Source organism: Nymphalis io, chromosome 9 (genome assembly GCF_905147045.1).
Source record: "Nymphalis io chromosome 9, ilAglIoxx1.1, whole genome shotgun sequence".
NCBI lineage: Eukaryota > Metazoa > Arthropoda > Insecta > Lepidoptera > Nymphalidae > Nymphalis > Nymphalis io.
Window position 1 is genome coordinate 13,565,770 of NC_065896.1, and position 19,517 is coordinate 13,585,286.

At 32.5% G+C, this 19,517-nt stretch overlaps 1 protein-coding gene across 1 annotated transcript in view; it reads left to right on the forward strand.

Moving 5' to 3' along the window:
* The window catches only part of LOC126770697 (uncharacterized), a 43,475-nt gene that overhangs the window by 18,283 nt on the left and 5,675 nt on the right, over positions 1-19,517 (forward strand). Inside the window, exons 2-8 of the mRNA XM_050490199.1 lie at positions 14,117-14,425; positions 16,311-16,546; positions 17,078-17,275; positions 17,622-17,745; positions 18,138-18,248; positions 18,557-18,710; positions 19,111-19,323. Coding sequence (XP_050346156.1) covers positions 14,117-14,425; positions 16,311-16,546; positions 17,078-17,275; positions 17,622-17,745; positions 18,138-18,248; positions 18,557-18,710; positions 19,111-19,323 — 1,345 coding nt within the window. The remainder of the gene's footprint in view (positions 1-14,116; positions 14,426-16,310; positions 16,547-17,077; positions 17,276-17,621; positions 17,746-18,137; positions 18,249-18,556; positions 18,711-19,110; positions 19,324-19,517) is intronic.

The following is a 19,517-nucleotide window of genomic DNA, read 5'->3' on the forward strand; positions in this document are numbered from 1 at the left end:
TCTAATTCACAAGTTGTCATTTGCATATCAAAAGGTTAACCTTCAAATCTGTCTAGACTTTTCCTTCAACCACTGAGATCGTATTTTCTAAATAATTGTGAAATTAACATTTATTTCAAAAGAATATTTTAAGTCGCTGTACGTCGTACGTCGTACGTCGACGAATAACATATTCATGCCCAATGTAATCCTCCTAGAAAATAATTTCGCTGATGTATGGTAATGGTTTATGGTTATTATGGTTTAAATTTAATTTATAAATGAGGAAAAGTCAGCGAAACCGTTTACAATATATTAATTGAACCATGTCGGCCTAAAGCAGTCCGTTTATATTAATTTAGCCTATAATTGAGATTGGTTTATAGCAATTTACCTAAACGACATATCAGGATAGTGTGATTGATAAGGCTGCACCAGCTGCTTGGACGATTTAATTGCCTGGTCAATATTGATCGATCGTATATAGGTTATTACTAAACTATTACCATATACTTGTAACAGCTGATCTACTTACATAACACCGTTAATTTATTATCTAGCTTTACCTTTTAGCTTTATATGATTTATTTTGAAGTTAAATTGTTTTCGAGTGTAACTACGAAGAAGAAGAGGCCCAGTGGTAAGAATGCGTGAATTTTAACCGGTGATCGTGGGTTCAAACCCGGGCAAGCACCGCTGAATTTTCATGTGCTTAATTTGTGATTATATTTCATCTCGTGGTTTACGGTGAAGGAAAACATCGTGAGGAAACCTGCACGTGTCTGATTTCAATGAAATTCTGCCACATGTGTATTCGACCAACCCGCATTAGAGCAGCGTGGTGGAATAAGCTCAAAACCTTCTCCTGAAAAAGAGGAAAGGCGTCCCCTTTAGTCCAGCAGTGAGGCATTCACATATAAATCAACGTAATAACTTGTCTTGTTTAAATAATGTATTTGTCATTGTAACAAATTCATATTGATCACATTAAATACGATAAAAGATAAATATGTCGAATGGCATTGTGTTATGTGTAGAAAATAGTATATAATTAATATATATAATAGTCGTACATATATAAAACCCAATGTCCTGATGGTTTGATTATTATTTATCAAAGCAAAGCTTACACTTGGGATTTAGGGAAAGCCTTCGTTTCGTAATGTAGTGTGGGGACTTGAAGTGTGATAACGTACACCCCCTGTATTTAAGTTTACCCAAACGCCCCGTTCAAAGTATCATTAAATAAATATTATAAATACTTTTAGGATAAGACCATAGGTCTTGTGACGCTGAAAATGAACTAAGAATTTATTATATTCTTTGTTATTCTTTGTTTTTTAAGGGGCTATTGATAATATACTAGTTTCCGCTCACGTCTTATTCCACGTGTTAATCAAAGGATTTTATTCCGCTCGATTTTAGTGTTCGCTTTTTTTCAAAACTATATATAGCAATACGTTACTTACTACCGTGCAATTGTTTTTTATTGGCTTCGTGTAATATTTCATGTTGTGTTACACGTTACTAACGAGGTTAATTTGGTCAGAGACGTTTGAGTAAGTGGTTAAGTTTGATCGCTCCGGCTCTTAATTACTCTACTGCTGTAGCTGTGGGAACTAGTTTTTGTATAGCGTTTTGTAATGTATATTTTGTTCAAATATTAACGATCATAACTATAAAGGACTGGGCTATTTGATTTTTATTTCGAGTACTTCCTTAATTATGAGCTTTATTCTTTATAAGTTCAATAGCTATATCATCAGTCATTTTGAGTAGTACTTGTGTAAACATCAGTTTGTACCTGTGTCGATTAAAATTAATAAAATAAAATAGTTCTAATAGCTTTTAGTGCAAAATCTGCAATTGACTATAGTGCCTATAATTAGTTTAACCATAATTCATATCAATCGTGTCCAAAAAGTGCAGTTTTTTACCTAAAACTATACTCCTAAGTTGCTGTTATTAAGTGCTAGTGGAACAAAGTTATTTTACACCACCCACTTAGCACTGATAATTATTTGCTGCTAAGCTTAAGTACTCTACTGATCAACATTTTCGACCTCCATACCATCTGCACAAATAGCAGCGCGGTAGTAAAAGTGACTGTAATTCAAAGACATCGAGGGGTACCAAGATCAAATCCTGAATACACCGAGCTTTTTTTTTTTTTTTTTCTTCTATTTATTTATTTTTATAAGTATGGTTGTGTGCTACACATGTAACAATAATTTACTTGTAACTCAGAAGAGAGTTAAATGTTCAAATACATCATGTAACCGTCATTTTCATGCGGACTGTATTAAGTTCAATGAGGCACAATCGAGCCGAGCTAAATGGGTTTGCCCAATATGTCAAGGGCCGAAATCAAAAACAGGAAATAAAAGCTCTCCTTCCGATCATGGCAAGAGTATTAAAGAATCTGAAATAGATTCACCAGTTTCCTTAGTAAGTAACATAGACTCCCAAGATGCTATTCTTCAAGAAATTCGAAATCTTCGTAGAGAAATGAATGAAAAATTTGAATACCAACAATTAAGCCTAAACGATTTCAATACGAAATTAAGTGAGATTCGCGGTGAAGTGCGAGATTTAAACTCCAAATTTTCTATAATGCGAAAGGAGTTAGATCAAGTAACTAATACAGTGCAGTTTTTATCTGATAATTTTGACGAACAACAACTCATTAACGATCGTTACAAAACAGATATCTCTCAATTAAAAACAGAAAGCACATCTTTACGTGCGCAACTTAGCAAAGTCGCCAGCCTTATGGAACAGCTTGAGCAACGTGCTCGAGACTGTAATATTGAAATACAGTGTGTTCCGGAGCATAAGTCTGAAAACCTGCTTACTATTGTGAAACAACTCACTAAAGTCGTTTCGTGTGTCATAGATGATAGTGATATTAAAGAATTCCATCGCGTTGCTAAGGTTGATTCTGACTCGAAGCGCTCTCGCAATATCATAGTCAAATTAACCAGCCCGCGCGTCCGTGATACTATACTTGCAGCGGTAAAAATTTTCAACAAAAAGAATGAAAACAATAAACTCAATTCGACTCATTTAGGCATCGCGGGTGATAAGCAATCAATATACGTCAGTGAACATTTGTCCCCAACGAACAAGAAACTTCATGCAGCCACGAGACTCGTCGCAAAAGAGAAGAAATACGAGTTTGTCTGGATCCGAAATAGCCGCATTTATATTCGTAAAAATAAGCATTCACCTGCAATTTTAATAAGAAATATCGATTTTTTAAATAATCTAAAGTAATTTTTTTGGTTATATTATTGTGCTTATTTCTTTTTTATTTATTTTTTCTGCCTGAGTAAGCATTTATTGTGTTTTTTAGTTTTAAAATTCAATATTAAATTTTTTTATCAAAATGTGAGAGGCCTGCGGACCAAGACTGAGGACCTCTATTTATCTGTTCTCTGCTGTGATTATGATGTCATTATTCTTACGGAAACTTGGCTGAATGATACAATATTTGATCATGAATTATTTGACACTCGATATTCAGTATTTAGGCGTGATCGTAGTACAACTTCATCTTATTTGAAAGATGGTGGTGGTGTTGTAATTGCCATACACAAAAAGTTTGAGAGTCTGAGAAAAATCACTTGGGAATCTGTATGTGAAGATCTTTGGGTTTCATTTAAAATAGGTCAAAGTACTCAAATTAATATTTGTGGTGTCTATATTCCACCTCCAGTAAAGGAGTTGGAACTTAATTACTTTCTTAAAAATACTGCACAAGTTATTAACTCTAATACAGATGACGGCACAATAAACGTGGTGATTGGGGATTTCAATTTGAGCAATATTGTCTGGGAATATAGCACTTACAGTCGTAGTCTAATACCTGTACGTACAAACAATAATGTGGATTCTTTATTTATTGACACAATATTTTTTTGTAACCTACATCAATGCAACTCAATTTCTAATAATAACGATAGAATTCTCGACCTAGTACTTAGCTCACATCCATCTTTTCTTACGGTATCTGAAGAAAAACCCTTAGTTCCGCTTGATTGTCATCACCCAGCCTTATTAATAGACCTACAGTATTCTACTCAAAAACACTATCTTAAAAGTAACACTGAACCTAAATATAATTTTGCTTTTTGCGACTATAATACTGTTATTGAGGAACTTTCAAAGATTGATTGGGCACATTTATGGAAAAATTGTGGCTCTGTAGATGAAATGATAGAAGTTTTTTATGAAACTTTACTAAATGCTATTTACAAAAATACCCCAAAATCCAAACCCCGTGATGGCAAGCATCCCATATGGTATTCACGTTCTCTAATACGTACTCTTAAGGAAAAATCAAAATATCATAAAGTATTCAAGAAGTATAAAAATCCTATGGATAAATACACTTATGATCTCCTAAGAGATCGCTCAAACGAAATGATATTTGAATGCTATGATTTCTTCAAAAAAAATATATCAGACCATATTCGTAACAACCCTACATACTTTTGGAAATATTTTAAAGACAGAAAATGCAATTCTAAGTCGATTCCCAATCAAATGATATTAAATGATAGAAAAGCTACAGGAGGACAGGAAATATGTAATCTTTTTTCCTATAATTTTCAGTCGATCTATGATACCACACATAAGTTACCACCTTTCAACCCAAAATATTTAACTAGTATTAAATGTACTAATAACACATACGCCAAATGTTCTGTAACAGACCATGAGGTTAAAACACAGCTTCTATCCTTAAATTGCAATAAAGGGGCGGGACCCGATCTAATACCACCTATATTTATTAAAAATTGTGCTAAAGTTTTAGTTAACCCTCTTACAACTATATATAATAAATCACTTCAATCGGGAATATTCCCAGCTAAATGGAAAGTTGCTTATATAACACCAATTCATAAGTCTGGAGACATTAATAATATATCTAATTACAGACCAATATCCATACTATCTACTTTTGGGAAAGTTTTTGAGTCACTAATTCAAAAAAAGATGTATTCTCATTTAAAACCTTACTTTGATTCATACCAGCATGGCTTTTGTCCACATAAATCCACAACATCTAATCTAGTTAGTTACATATCTGATATTTCTGAAGCTGTGGATAAGAATAATGAGGTACATGCTATATATCTGGATTTTAAAAAAGCGTTCGACTTAGTCCACCACGACATTCTTTTAACCAAATTGGAATGTATGGGTATTCATGGTTCCTTGTTACGTTGGTGTGAGTCATACTTAAAGAATCGATCCCAATTAGTTGCCTTGAAAGGTTTTAAATCTCTCGAATGTAATATACCCTCTGGTGTACCGCAAGGGTCACACCTAGGACCTTTGTTTTTCCTTGTTTTCATTAATGATGTTGGAAAAGTACTTAAATCCAAATATCAAATATACGCAGATGATTTAAAAATATACAGGGAAATTAAATCACCAGAGGATATAGAAATCCTGCAAAGTGACATCGACAACCTTGTTTGTTGGTGTCTTGCAAATCGTATGACTCTAAATAAGGATAAATGTGTTCATATTACATTTTGTAGAAAACGAAAACCACTAAAACACACTTACTACATCGACGGTACGCCCCTTACGGAGTCAACGAGTGTAAGGGATCTCGGGGTGATAATAGATAACACCTTAAGCTTTAGAGATCACATTGATTACATCATATCAAAAGCCTCGCAAGTATCTGGTCTGGTGTTAAGATTAATGAAAATCTTTAAAGATCCAAGCTTGACAATATTAGTTTTCAATAGTATAATAAGGAGTATCCTAGAATATTGTTCAGTTGCTTGGAGTCCTGGGTATGAGGTGCACTCTGATAGAATAGAACGTGTACAAAAACGTTTTCTATATTACTTAGCGTACACAGATCTAAATGCTAAGAATTTTAACTCTTACGATGCACGCCTAATTAATTATAAAGTGCAAAATCTTAAATATAGAAGAGAAGCTGCTGACTTTCTTTTTTTATACAAATTATTGCACGGATATATTGATGCACCTGATCTACTTGCTAAAATTAGTTTCTACATTCCGCGTCAAGGTAGCCGTTTACAAAATCGTAAAATATTTAGCCTACCTGATGTCAAATCAAATCTTGGTCAACATTCGCCAATTTACCGTATTTGCTCGCTTGCGAATTGTAGTCGTCAACACCTAGATGTCTTTAGTGAATCTGTTGGTTCTCTTAAGAATAAACTTAAAACAAAATCACATTAGTTTACGTAATAATTAAATAATTAACTAGTTAGTAATTGCACAAGTACTGTTCTTGTTAAATATGTTTTTTTAAAGCATGCTAGGTTTACATCCAGAAGACTGCAACTTATTAACACTCTGTTTAGCGTAGATTTTATCTTGTATGCACTAGTTGTAAGTCAGTTTTGTAAACTTAAATAAATAAAAAAAAAAAAAAAAAAAAAAAAAAAAAAAAAAAAAAAAAAAAAAAAAAAAAAAAAAAAATAGCTCATCGGTCAGTGGGCTGCCTAGCGATGTGAAAGTCTCAACTTCGATTCTATCCTCTTGTATTATGGTTGTGTCTACAATTACCCATACTATCCAGTCATTTGGGGGGGGGGGAGGTATGAATTATTAATTTCTTTAAAATAAAACTATTAATGTGTGTGTGAAAATAATATAACATTCTGTAAATGTGCCACCTTGTGCACCTAATTGTCCAAGAGGAGAGGTCCCCTCAAGTAGAAGGTTTTTGGAGTCTATCACCACGTTACTCCAGTGCCAGTTGGTGGATACACGTGTATAAAAGAATATCATGTATGAAAGAATATCACGACTTGTGTAGGTATCATCACGATGTTTAACTTAACCGCCAAGAGATTATAAGCATAAATTAAACACATGAAAAATATGGTACTAGCCGAGATTTGTACCCATCTGTTAAAATACAAGTATCAAATCAACTGGGCCATCTCGGATATTGTTAGTGTAAAGCGGATTAAGTACAAGTATTAATGCAAGAAAATGTAACCAACACACAATTAGTTTCCTTAAAAGATATGACTTAGAAGTTAATTAAAAAGATTACTTAAGTTGTACTAATTCATTAATTATCCGAATTCTAGAATAATAATTATATTCATCGCCGGTGATTTTGCCGCTTTGTTACAAAATAAAAGATGATGCAAATATTAAAGTAGTAAATATTAAAATTGCGAGTCTAAGTGCGACTAAGTGCGACTAGAACTTTGCACTGGAAGAAAAATTGATAAAAATACTTTTATATGGTGAAGTAGGTCATACGATACTTATTTTGTATATTTTTGATCATATATAACAAATGACTGCATTTAAAATAGCGTCAAGCGAATCTATATCTATCATACAAGGAAGTAATTAATTCACTATTTCAATCAATTTAGATGTTAAGGAATAATATGTAAAAGCAACAAATTAACTCAGAATCAGTATTTCTACACTTCCATTTACTGGAGCTTTTATCGTGGTTATATTATATTCTGAAACATAAATAACACATATACATTTTTATAAAAATAAGTTGAAACGTTCAAGGGTTTTCTTTATTTAATACCAAATAAATTCGAAAAGACATTACCAGCAAGTGCTGGCGCGCGTTGCGTAACAATGATTTAACTCCTTAAGAGCTATGGGCTTGGCCGTCGGGTGTCGACGTTGTCTTGCAGACGCGTCTCTTAAAAACCGTAATAAGTGACATAATGACAGCTCCCAAATGACAGCTGACAGTTTTATTTTTTAATACTTCAAACAATGGCAATGACTCCAACGTTGTATTGTGAAATGTTTTTTTACGAGGAAAGTAAAATTATTTAATCTTTTGTTACATTGTTTTATTTTTAGCTACTGTGTTGGATATTATATAAGTACAAGATTTTATAGAAACGTTTTATTTATTTTTTGATTGCACCCTCTTCGTACGGAATGAGTGTGATAAGCTATCATGAGTCAAACTATACCGTACGGGTTACATACTCGTGCTTCGGAAGGCACTAATTACCGTTCCATAGAACTATGAGAGTGTGAAGGAGATAGAGTGAGGAAATAAAGTGAAGTGAAGCGGTACAATTTTGCAGGCGCACATACATCCGCACCTTATTATCTCCTGTGCGGTTGCATAGTCTCTTTTCATCGTGACCCACATACCATACACGAGGCAAATTTCACCCAACACGCAGAAAACTCAGTTGACCTTCCCGGATTTAAGCCCTCATTCTTCAGCTTAGAAACACTTATAAGAAGATATCACGTACATGTCTTGACTCTTAAAAATGAAGAATAAATTGCTCGTTTTGTCAAGTTAAGGTAACTTGCCAACCAACATACCGGAAACAATTAATCTTATGTATTAATGATGCAAACGACATTTTGTTAACAACTAATGGTTTTAACGACATTGGCTCATAGAAATCAGAATACGAATATTAATATTTATGATATTATTAAAAAAAACAAATGTTCATATTTCATAAAAACAAATGCAAACAATAATGCAACAAGAATATTTATTTTAAGGGATATGAGAGTTTCATTGCTCATTTTTTATCATTACGAATATAAAAAAAAAAGTTTTGTACACTAAGACAATTTTTTAATAATCTATTGATTGATATAAGTAAAAATAATACCAGTTCAGTTCAGTTTACTCTTTTAATTGAACGAAATAAAGTTAATTATTTCATATTTACTACGATTATATATTTTTTTATTTCCTATCGTCTATATCCAAGGCCTGACTACCGTATCTAGGTCTGATAAATAAAAAGTGCGTGTTTTTATAGCGTAGCCGACCAAATACTATAAATAATTTATGAAATACAATTAGGTAATGCGTAATGAGTTTACAAGTCTAAAAAGTTTTTAATGTTTTTCCCACTGATTTGTGGTCGGACTTAGACATCCTGTCCATATGTTAGTAGTGCCATTAAAATAATCAATATGTCTTGTCAGTATGTGCGTCCCACTTAGGGTTGACACGGTAATCATTTTCTCTAAAAATAATTAAAATACCTAATAATAATAAAAACTGGCGCTGTAAGAAAAACGAGTATTAATCATTCTTTATAACGTCAATGCGAACGAAACTTGGAAACTAAGATGTAATTTCCTTTGTACTTCTACACTGTTTCACTCACATTTCAAACCGTGATACTACCCAGACAGGGTTGCACAAAGCCCTACCACCAAGAACTTAAGTATAAAATTAGTTTAAGCTATATATTTTTACGCGTATATACAATATCTTTATGATATCATAAATTGGGATCACGATATTTTATTGCAATTCGGACAGATCTTATTTCAATAAAGTGTTTTATAGCTTAAACGCGTTGTCCTTTACATCAGAAATGACGTGCACGATTGGAGTTTTCAATAATTTCATATGAGGATATATTTATAGTTTTATTAAATGTATAAATTATGCACGATATTATGTTTAACTTTCGGACTACAGAATAAAATCAAGGTGTTCATTTTAGTTTTTAATAATAAATCTTGTGCACTTATACAGAAAAGGAAGGTACGTTTTTTTAAATACCTTTTTTTGTTAGGTGTAAGTCTCAATAAAATAACTGCATTAATGGGTCAGAATTGTTCATTGGATTCATTTTTATTGTCTTTAATTTATTTTTATAATAACATTAGTGTTATCAAGTTCTTTAAAATTTGAAATAATGCTGAGTAGATATATTTTTTTGTGGCAATAAGAGATATATCGATTACAAAGAATGCAATTATAATTAACGTATTTAATTATAAAATCTGGCAGCCCTGTTCTTGCCTAATGTGATCCTAATTGGGGAATGGAAGGAGGTCACGTGTAATGAAGAGACCAAATGTTTAAATCTGTTCATTTTCAGTGTCGATCGTTAAAATAAATAAATAATTTATAAGATAACATAGATATCCTCCAAGGTACTTTACAAAACGAACACATTGATATATTTATTGTATATATATCAAGAGTATATAAACTGCATGGTTGCGGCTTCGTACAAACAAAACGGCTTGTGTTAGGAGTTGGGATGACAATAGACCAAGTGGTATGGGTCTAACCCGCGATTTGCACATCGCCATGCACCATACGCCATACGCGTAAATCATTTCGCGAGAGACACTTAAAAAAACCAAAAACATCCATAGTGTTTTTGTTCACTTTTTTAGATTACGAAAAAGGTAAACAGCTATCGAAGAAAATATTTGATTTCCCAAAGGTTGCACAGATATATCGTAAACTAAAATAAAGGTGTTTATTGGAATTTTATACAAATTTAATTTATGTAATTAACAGTCGATAAGATCATAGATAAGATATAATTTTACGATAGTGTGCGTATATTTTATTAGACAAACTACACTACATATAAATGTATAATCTGTTCGTAGATATAATGTAACATTTTACTTTTAGCAATGAACAGTAAACTATAAAGCTATTTATTAATATACTTACATTTGATTTATAGTTAGTAGTACCTGCTTATAGCATACGTCGATCCGACAATGTTTTAAGCCGAGGTACATTCTTTTTTTATTTTTATTTATTTATTTTAAGGACCACTAGTAGCTACTACATGTTTTAATGACAAATGTAAAACAATTTAGTGAAAATAGCTAACATGTGAAGCTTTTTAAAGTAGCCACAACAATTACAATATTTGTTTTAAAAATACATTAACACATAATTATAGCAACATGAGTAGAAAGATTAAAAAAAAAAAAAAAAAAGTCCAAATTGGTACAAATTAAAGATCATAAAAAAAAATAAACATGCACTTAATAAAATTAAAATTAATAACACAAATAGTTTGAAATTGATATAGGTACAAATTAAAATTAAATAATTCATTAAATTCATGCAAAGTTTACGTTACAAAAAAATTACTAAAAATATACTAATTAATACAAAATAAAATTAAGATAACATTATTTATTTATTTATTATTTATTTGCATCTCTCAACAATTCTAGCGCCCGTTTACGATAAATCATGGCAGAGTCATTAAAAATATCTAGATCTTGACAAAAACCATTGTACAACCGTGATGATCTAGGCATTGGTGCATTACATCCTAATTTCGTTTTTGATATTCTGACATCAAAAGTGCCCAGAAAACTACGAACATTGCGCCTTGGAATACGATAGTATATCTTTTCAAGTAAGTAAGTACAGTCGATCTCGTTACGAATTATCTTAAATAGGAAAGAGAGATCTAATAATTGTCTGCGTACAGAGAGACTATCCATATTAAAGTCTTTCAAGAGATTGCTGTAATTTTTATTAGATTTATTGTATGAGGTTTTTTTGTTTCTGGATAGATGATATACAAATCGCTTCTGTATTCTCTCTATACGCAGACGATGTACATTGTAACAAGGATTCCACACAACACTACCGTACTCCAGTACACTACGCACGTAAGCGTTATAGATTATTTTTTTCGTGTTATTCGTGAAGTGTTTACCATTTCTAATTAAAAATCCTAACGTTTTGGAACTTTTCGTAATTATTTTATTGAAGTGCGGGACAAAAGTAAGCTTGTCATCAAAAATGACACCCAAATCACTTATTTCAAAAACTTCCTCCAACTTGATGTTATCAATGCTATATATTGTTTTGATTATATTGAGCTTCCGCGTAAATTTTATATGCTTGCATTTACTGACGTTTAATTCCATTTTATTATTTTTACACCAATTATATATAGCATTAATATCCGCCTGTAAGAGCTCTGAGTCAGCTAAGTTGTTTATTACTTTTGTTAATTTTAAATCGTCCGCAAATAAAAATACTCTACTATAATGTACCGTATCGCAAATATCATTAATGAAGATATTAAAGAGCCAAGGTCCTAAGTGTGACCCTTGAGGAACCCCGGAGCAGGCTTTATATAGACTCGAGCTAAAACCTTTTAAGACAACAAATTGTTGTCTATTGTATAAATATGATTTGAAGTTCTCGCGTGAGACACCCTTAAAACTCATCTCACTGAGCCCTCACATCCTCGGCCACCCAGCCGATGCCACTCTATAAAGGCCAGTTGGGCCGGAAGCAATATAGAATATATAAATAAAACTGACATGTATTGTTCATTACTTGCTGTTTACTGCTTCACAATTTAAATTCGTAAATTGAAGTTATATAGTTTAGTAGTTTTAGCCCGCAGTTTTGCCCACTTGTTAAGGGGGGGTGGGCAAGTATTAGATATAAAAAAGTTCCCTATAAAACAATAAACCGTCTGTTTGACCCAAAAATACCCTTATCAAATCGGACAGACTTGTAGTTAGACTACATACAAACTCTCCAACTTTACGGGTATAGATGAGATAATTCAAAACTCTAAGCTTACCGCACGATGGTGAAATGTCAGAAGTTGATTCGCGACATTGACTATAATAAATATAACATTTAAAGAATACACGCATCAAAATAGCGTATCACCGTTTTGAATTTCCATAGTGAGATACGAAGTGCACGGCACGTTCGTTTAAATATATACATACAGACTAAAGTTAATTGCTGTTTTAAATGCATGTTATATACATAATGTTCTATTTATGCCCAGCTTGTCACAACTTATACAAAGCGCTGTAACTGGTTAGCGGATAAAGATTTTAAATGATCAAAGCTGACCTTGTTACGAATTAAGAAGTTAATTCAGTGTCGTATATTACGTTACCTTATTATGTATGAATTTGAATTATGCAATTTTATTTTACCATTCACAAAACTTACGACCGGTTGTTAAGTCGATAATATTTAAATAGTTGTGGATTTTTAGCAGCCTACCTTCAAAAAGGACGCTTATTTTAAATGTATCAGTATAATTTTATTATTCAAATTGTGGATATCAGAGGAAGCCATGTTTTATTTCAAGTCATGTCATTATTTCAATATGTATACACTCTAAACTTTTGCGTTATAAGTGATCATGTGCACAAACGGACGACGCGACAGGTGCAACTTTGTCGACAAGTATAGCAAGATAAATTAGGACAGTCGCGGTTAAAACTCAAATTTATACTAATATTTAAATGCAAAAGTAGCTCCGTGTGTCGAGGCTAAACCCCAAGGGAAGGAATACATTTTATACATATCACCTGCTCCAAGACATAGGCGAAAACTACTATTAGTGCTTTGTCGGGAACGAGAGGTATTAAGAGTTATAAGACTGCAGTTCCGACTTGAGTCATGAGATAAAACCAGTGATCGGCAAAAAAATATCTACAGTCCCGTTTCTCGGAAAGCACGAAGGAAATAATACCCCATGTTTGCGAACACACTTGTGCAATAATAATACCTCTTACGCAATTGGCTATCATTGTCACCATCAGATTGATGAGGACATGATTGTCGTCATTTAGTGTACACTATTTTATTGATAGTTTGTGAATGTTGTGTACACTTATAATTGATATACATATCAGAAGTTGATTTTTTCTCTGTGAATGTTCTGTATGCCACCATTTAATATGTATATTGTTAGTGTTCCTATTAAATAAATAAATAAAATTTTAAATTGTAATGACTTATTAATGAAACAAAAAATATATATACAATTTGTTTTGTAAAACCATCTTGAAGACTATTTTAGAATGGATACACTAAAAGTAAAACAAAAAAATAAATAAATAGTCAAATAACAACAACTAAAATTTCCATGAATAAAATACAAGTATTTAACTAGAGCCGGCAAGTGAAAATCATTTGTTTGTTTTGTTTATTTACTAGATAACATGTATAATGTATACGTATGTATTTTTGGAATAAAACTGATTTCATCAACTCATAAAGATGTCTCTGTTACGAATAACGTTCAATGTTTGCGAAAGATCAAGTGACAGTTTCCTAATACACGTTGCGTTAGAAATAGCTTTAATCAATAATAATAATCAAGGCGAAGTTAATTATTTAAATATCTCAAGGTTAATGACATTTTTTATTATGTCTTTAAGTAAAATACTACTGGGATTCAAGGATATCCCGTCAATTATGATCATAATCTACTTATGGTTATTATATAACATGGCGTACTTAATCTTGGCATGTAACCAATAATATTGAGTTTCTTGCCGGTTCATCTCGGTGTTTTTTTATTTATTAATTGTCTTTGTTTTTCTTTTACAGAAACTTGAAGACCTATTCAAGTCTAAGCATGTCCAAGGTTTGGAAATCTACGGCGCTCACCACATATTCAACAAGTCTAAAGTTCTGGAGACCGTTGATGCTGCCAGATCCGCCATCAGCTCCTCTGGTGGAGGACCATTGTTCTTGGCACTACCAGCGCACCCGGAACTACTGGCGAAGTACTACGATCTTAGGGTTCTCATGAAGAAAGTCGATTTAATGATGGTTCAAACCCACGCCTTGGGTCTGGTGAAGAAGATGACTTATCATCCCAGTCGATTGAGTGGGTTATGGGACATGATGAACACGGTAAGTGATAAAACACATCCACTTATTACCTCTCACCAGTAGAGGTAATAACAGGAGGGCTGGCTCAATTCTCGCCCAGAATTGCGATTTAAAGTAGAAATGTTGCTGCGAACGCGACCATTCCACGCGGTCGGTTGCAGTTAAGTTTAATGTCGGTATAATAGTTTTATAGATATTGACATAAGATGTCAAATTAAAGTTTTGTTATTAAACATTACATTTACTTATTAATAGTAATTCATATAAAGACGATAATGTAGTGAAGAAAACGACTAGACTTGAGTGGAAGTACATACTCGTATGGTTTCTTCAATATTTCTTTAATTTTGCCATTCCTAATAATTAAACTGCTCAATAATAATCTTTTGATACAAACGTTTCTTTTTTAGTTTATTTTAATGATTTTTTGGGATCATAACTATAGTAAAACCGTATATATTGTGCAATTGAGTTACTGAATATAGATTTTAAATAGAATTTGTGTTTTTTACTTTTAATAACTTTTTAATAAAAATAAATTCGTTAATACTTGTCCGAAAATATATAAAAATAACAACAACAGTTGAAAAATATGTATTGTTTTGTTTATACTGAGTACACTGCATTTCATAATTTTTGTGGCAGGTGTTTAATAAAACTTTCCTTATTGCATTTGTGTATTAGTGTGGCTTTTAAAATCTTAGAAAGACGTTTTTTAAGTTTTCCTTATGCCTTAAAAATAAATTGTAGCTATTTTTGTTTAGTTCGCTCTCGTTACTGCTCCTACTTTTAAGGATACACTTTTTTTAACGGTGTCTCGTTATAGCTGTATTTCTATCTCATGTTATTTTTAAGGCACAATGCTATTAAGACGAGGTTTAGGGATTTAGCATTTTAAAAATCTTGTTTCCAATTAAATGTGCATCTGTTATTGTTCGTGTTATAATTATAATTTCTCTGTCATTATCTTAAACTAATATAATGTACTTCTGTTATTTTTTATGAAAATGTTTAAAATTTTATTTATTCAATTATCTTTATATACATATACCTACACGCTTATATTTTGCTGCAGAGTTTATACCATAATCTATAATTTCTATTTCACTCATAATCTTGTGTCATTTTAAACTAGTGCGAAGGTAAACTAGTGTTACAAGAAAAATCCTGCAAGATTGTATTAATTTCGTCTGTTCTAATTTCGTCTTTATTGTCTACACAATAAGAAACAATTCACAGTTCTTTTAAGTAGTAAATACTTCTTACATTTTTGTACAACTAGGCCAAGTAACTGATGCATCTTTTATTTAAAGTTTTAAGTGGCTTCGAGTGTTAATCTAATCTAGATAATGTCTCATGCTTAGTCATCTTTTGACTACAGAAAAGGTTGAGTTTACTAAATCATTCTATAATATACTGAATCACCTTCGCCTAGATGCTAAATTCTATGCAAATCGTGTCAAAGCTTGAAGAGGAATGGAAAATTGCTTGAGTAAATCGTGTAGGCGTTTGTCATGTTATTATAACAAGGATATAAAAATGTTTAAAATGAAATTAATTTGACGTTAAGTGAGTCATCGCCTCTATCCGGCTCCGACAACAAATGTCTCATAATTAAATGTAACAAATTTATAGTTATATCATAGTTGAAACAGGATATTTAATGAGCAAATAATACATGGAGGAAACACATATTTTAGAAAATATGCGTAATGTTGGATACATTAGGAATATTTGTGTTTGTAACAACTTCATTGGATTAATTAAAATGTTTTATGTTATTGTGAAGAATATTAGATAATCTCTTTAAGGAAAGAGTTCATGATTTTTTTTGTACTAATCGGTTAAGGGCAAGTAGTATTATTATTAGTAGAAACAGTTTTTTATAATTAAAATGGTTTTATAGGATTCAGTAGTGGATCTCGTGGTCGGATTGGGAGTACCAGCGTCTAAAATTGTGATCAGTTTACCAGCAACCGCTAGACAATTCACACTCCTCAATGAGACCCTTAGTACTCCTGGAAGCCCTACTCAAGATGATGATCCTAAAGAAATCGATCAAGCTGAACTCTGCAGACAATTGCGCAAAGGAAGATGGACCTTGGAAAGAGATCAGGATCTATCAGCGCCTTACGCATTTAAGTGAGCATTTACGTTTAAACAATACATTGTTGTCATAAATAGCATTAATGAAAAAAGAGATAAATGAAGTTTTCTTTGGAAACTACATTATAATAAGCACTTATTATGACAGTTTATCTTAATATATTAAGAGAACAAATTAGTTAAATGAAAATCTATACCAGAAAGAAACTATTGCTTTTAATCCAGTGTGGATTTAATTTTACCAACCACATTATAGTTTATATTATAATACGGACATTTATTCAATCGCGACCTCACTGATTGACATTTCAGTCTTATGTGCAATTTTTATTAGCATACGTGTGTTAATTATGTTGTGTGAATCAAATCTGCATAAAATAATTAAGTAAAATTAAGTATTGCTAATGTGAATAATTAAATATATCGGCTCTAGCTAAAATAACATGACTTTTTTCATTTTATTAATTCGTCAAACTTATATAATGTAGAAATTTTAGGTAGTTACGTATATTTGAAATTATAAATTAAAATCGTAGCTTTATTAAGCCATTATATTTTTCTTTTCAGGGACAAAACCTGGATATCATTCGAAGACGCGTCCTCAGTTGACGTTAAAGGCAAATATGCGCGTGTCCGAGGCTTAGCAGGCTTGGCGTTGTTTAGGTCGGACCGTGACTCCGAGACTCCCTGCGGCCCGACCCTGAGGGCTGCGTTAACAAAAGTTCTGAACCAGCAGAGCCGAGCCCCTAGGGCTGCTGTACTGAGGTAAAGAAATCATCAAAAATTACGTTGTTCAAATCGAGTTATATATTTATATGAATTTATTTTAAAAGTAACTAAACTTATATCATTCAAAACATACTGTAGGTACCATATATGTGTACAACCTTAAATATTTTTGTTAATTAATTAGTAAATAATATGAGGCCATTTTTCGGACTTTCTAAAAACACTGGGATACGTGATTGACGATGAGTTTAGCACTTTTATTTATATTCTTATAAAGAAAAATAAGTAAGTTGCTTATTTTGTCTGTATATATTATGCCTATAATAATAAATGTCTGATGTTGAACTTATTTAAATATCTTAAATTGTTTTCAATTATACAGATCACTCGAGAACGAGATCCTATCGGCGCCAGGCCACATCCGCGCGTTGGACGCTCTGCAAGTCTCTCCGTACCGAATCACACAAGTTGTCGACTCCGATGGCGTTATACATTCGATAAGAGAGGTAATTACAATTAGAAATTTTTAATTTAGCAAGTTTTCTAACACTTACAAAGTTTTCTTCAAAAAATACACAACTGCGTTTGCACGACTTCGGATTGCACTGTCAAATTTCGCTTAACGCAACTTACTTCTCATACGCTTATATAGCGTTTGTAATAAAATTTATCACTCAGTGGTGGAGGACAACATTGCAAGGAAACCTGCCTTGCCACACGTGTGTTCACTAAGCCGCACTGCAGCAGCGTTATGAAATAAGCTAAACTAAGCTAACCTTCGGTTTAACGAAAGAATATGTCTTTTCCCAGCAGTAAAACATTTACAGACTACTACTTTGTTTTCTTATAATATCACCAAAAATAGTTTTTATAATTCGATGTTGTTTTTAAATTTCAGGACACGAGAACCGAATTTTCCTGCACACGTCAAGGCTACTTCGTCCATCCTCGGTCCTGCGCTAGATTCTATCGTTGTGTCAAATTCGACCAGCTTTCACCCGAATTCACCGTATGTTTTTATTTTCCATTTACCCATGAGTGATAAATTATAATTCGATTATATTTAATTACTAATGTAACTGAATTGTCTGAAACGAGTAACTACTGTATTTTACGATGGTTCCACCATAAAAATAAATATTCAATGGAGCTCGCAAAAATAAACTTAAATAATTTATATTATAATTTGATTCGATCTTGTTGTACGATAAGCTGAGCTATAAATTATGAACTGTCAACTAATGTTAACATTATATATTATATTATTACATACATATAATTATATATTATGTAATAAACAACTTTGGATCTATTTAGGTTTTCGAGTTCGACTGTCCCGCTGGTCTTGCGTTTGACTCTCGCTACGAGGTGTGTGTGTGGCCCGGTAGCTTGCCGCACTCGCAGGCCTGTCCCGGCTCCTCTGAGATTGCGCCAGTACCACACTCTCGATTCCAGTGCCCCGACCGCGAAGGTAAGTTCTTCCTTCTTATCTATTCCGTCTAAACTTCTTATCTATTTGTTTTATTACATTTTTCGATATAATATATACGAGTAGCTGTTAGTTGGAAAGTAATTTTGAGCGTGAGAGGTATGCATTTGGCGAATAATTAAATGAATTAAACAATAGTGGAGTACCAGTTAAATGAATTAAATATTAGTGGCCTGAGATTTGTGTAAACATAAGTATGTGTAGCTCAAATTAATATTTCTTTGTTGGATGAATATATCTATTTTTATAAAAAATATGCTAAACTAAAGGCTCTTTTGGTAGGACAATACATATGTACCTATTGTACCAATATTTCAGCTTAGAGCTTTATCTCTGTTAAAGAATTGACGTCAAAAATTATTTTTCATTTTGTCATTTACAGGATACTACGCGGATCCAGAGAACTGCCGCTGGTTCTTTGCGTGCCTGGACCATGGAAAGGCACCATTGACTGCTTATGAGTTCCGGTGTCCATTCGGTCTCGGCTTCGATGCGGAACGCCTAAAATGCGAATGGCCCTGGCTGGTGCCTGGCTGCGGAAACATTGCCCGATACGAGGCTGAGGCGTTTGGTTTCTCCGCTGGTGCACTTTCTGGTATGTAAATCTAAACATTGCTGGGAAACGATATTTTTTTTGGGTAAATTTTTGTCAATCGCATTCTTAAAGTATAATATATCATACAAATAATGTTAATATTGAAGTAAATAATTTTATTAAGGTAATAATTACAAATAAAAATTAGGTGGTCTCATCTTGGAAAACAGTTTTTAATACCGTAGCGCGTCTAA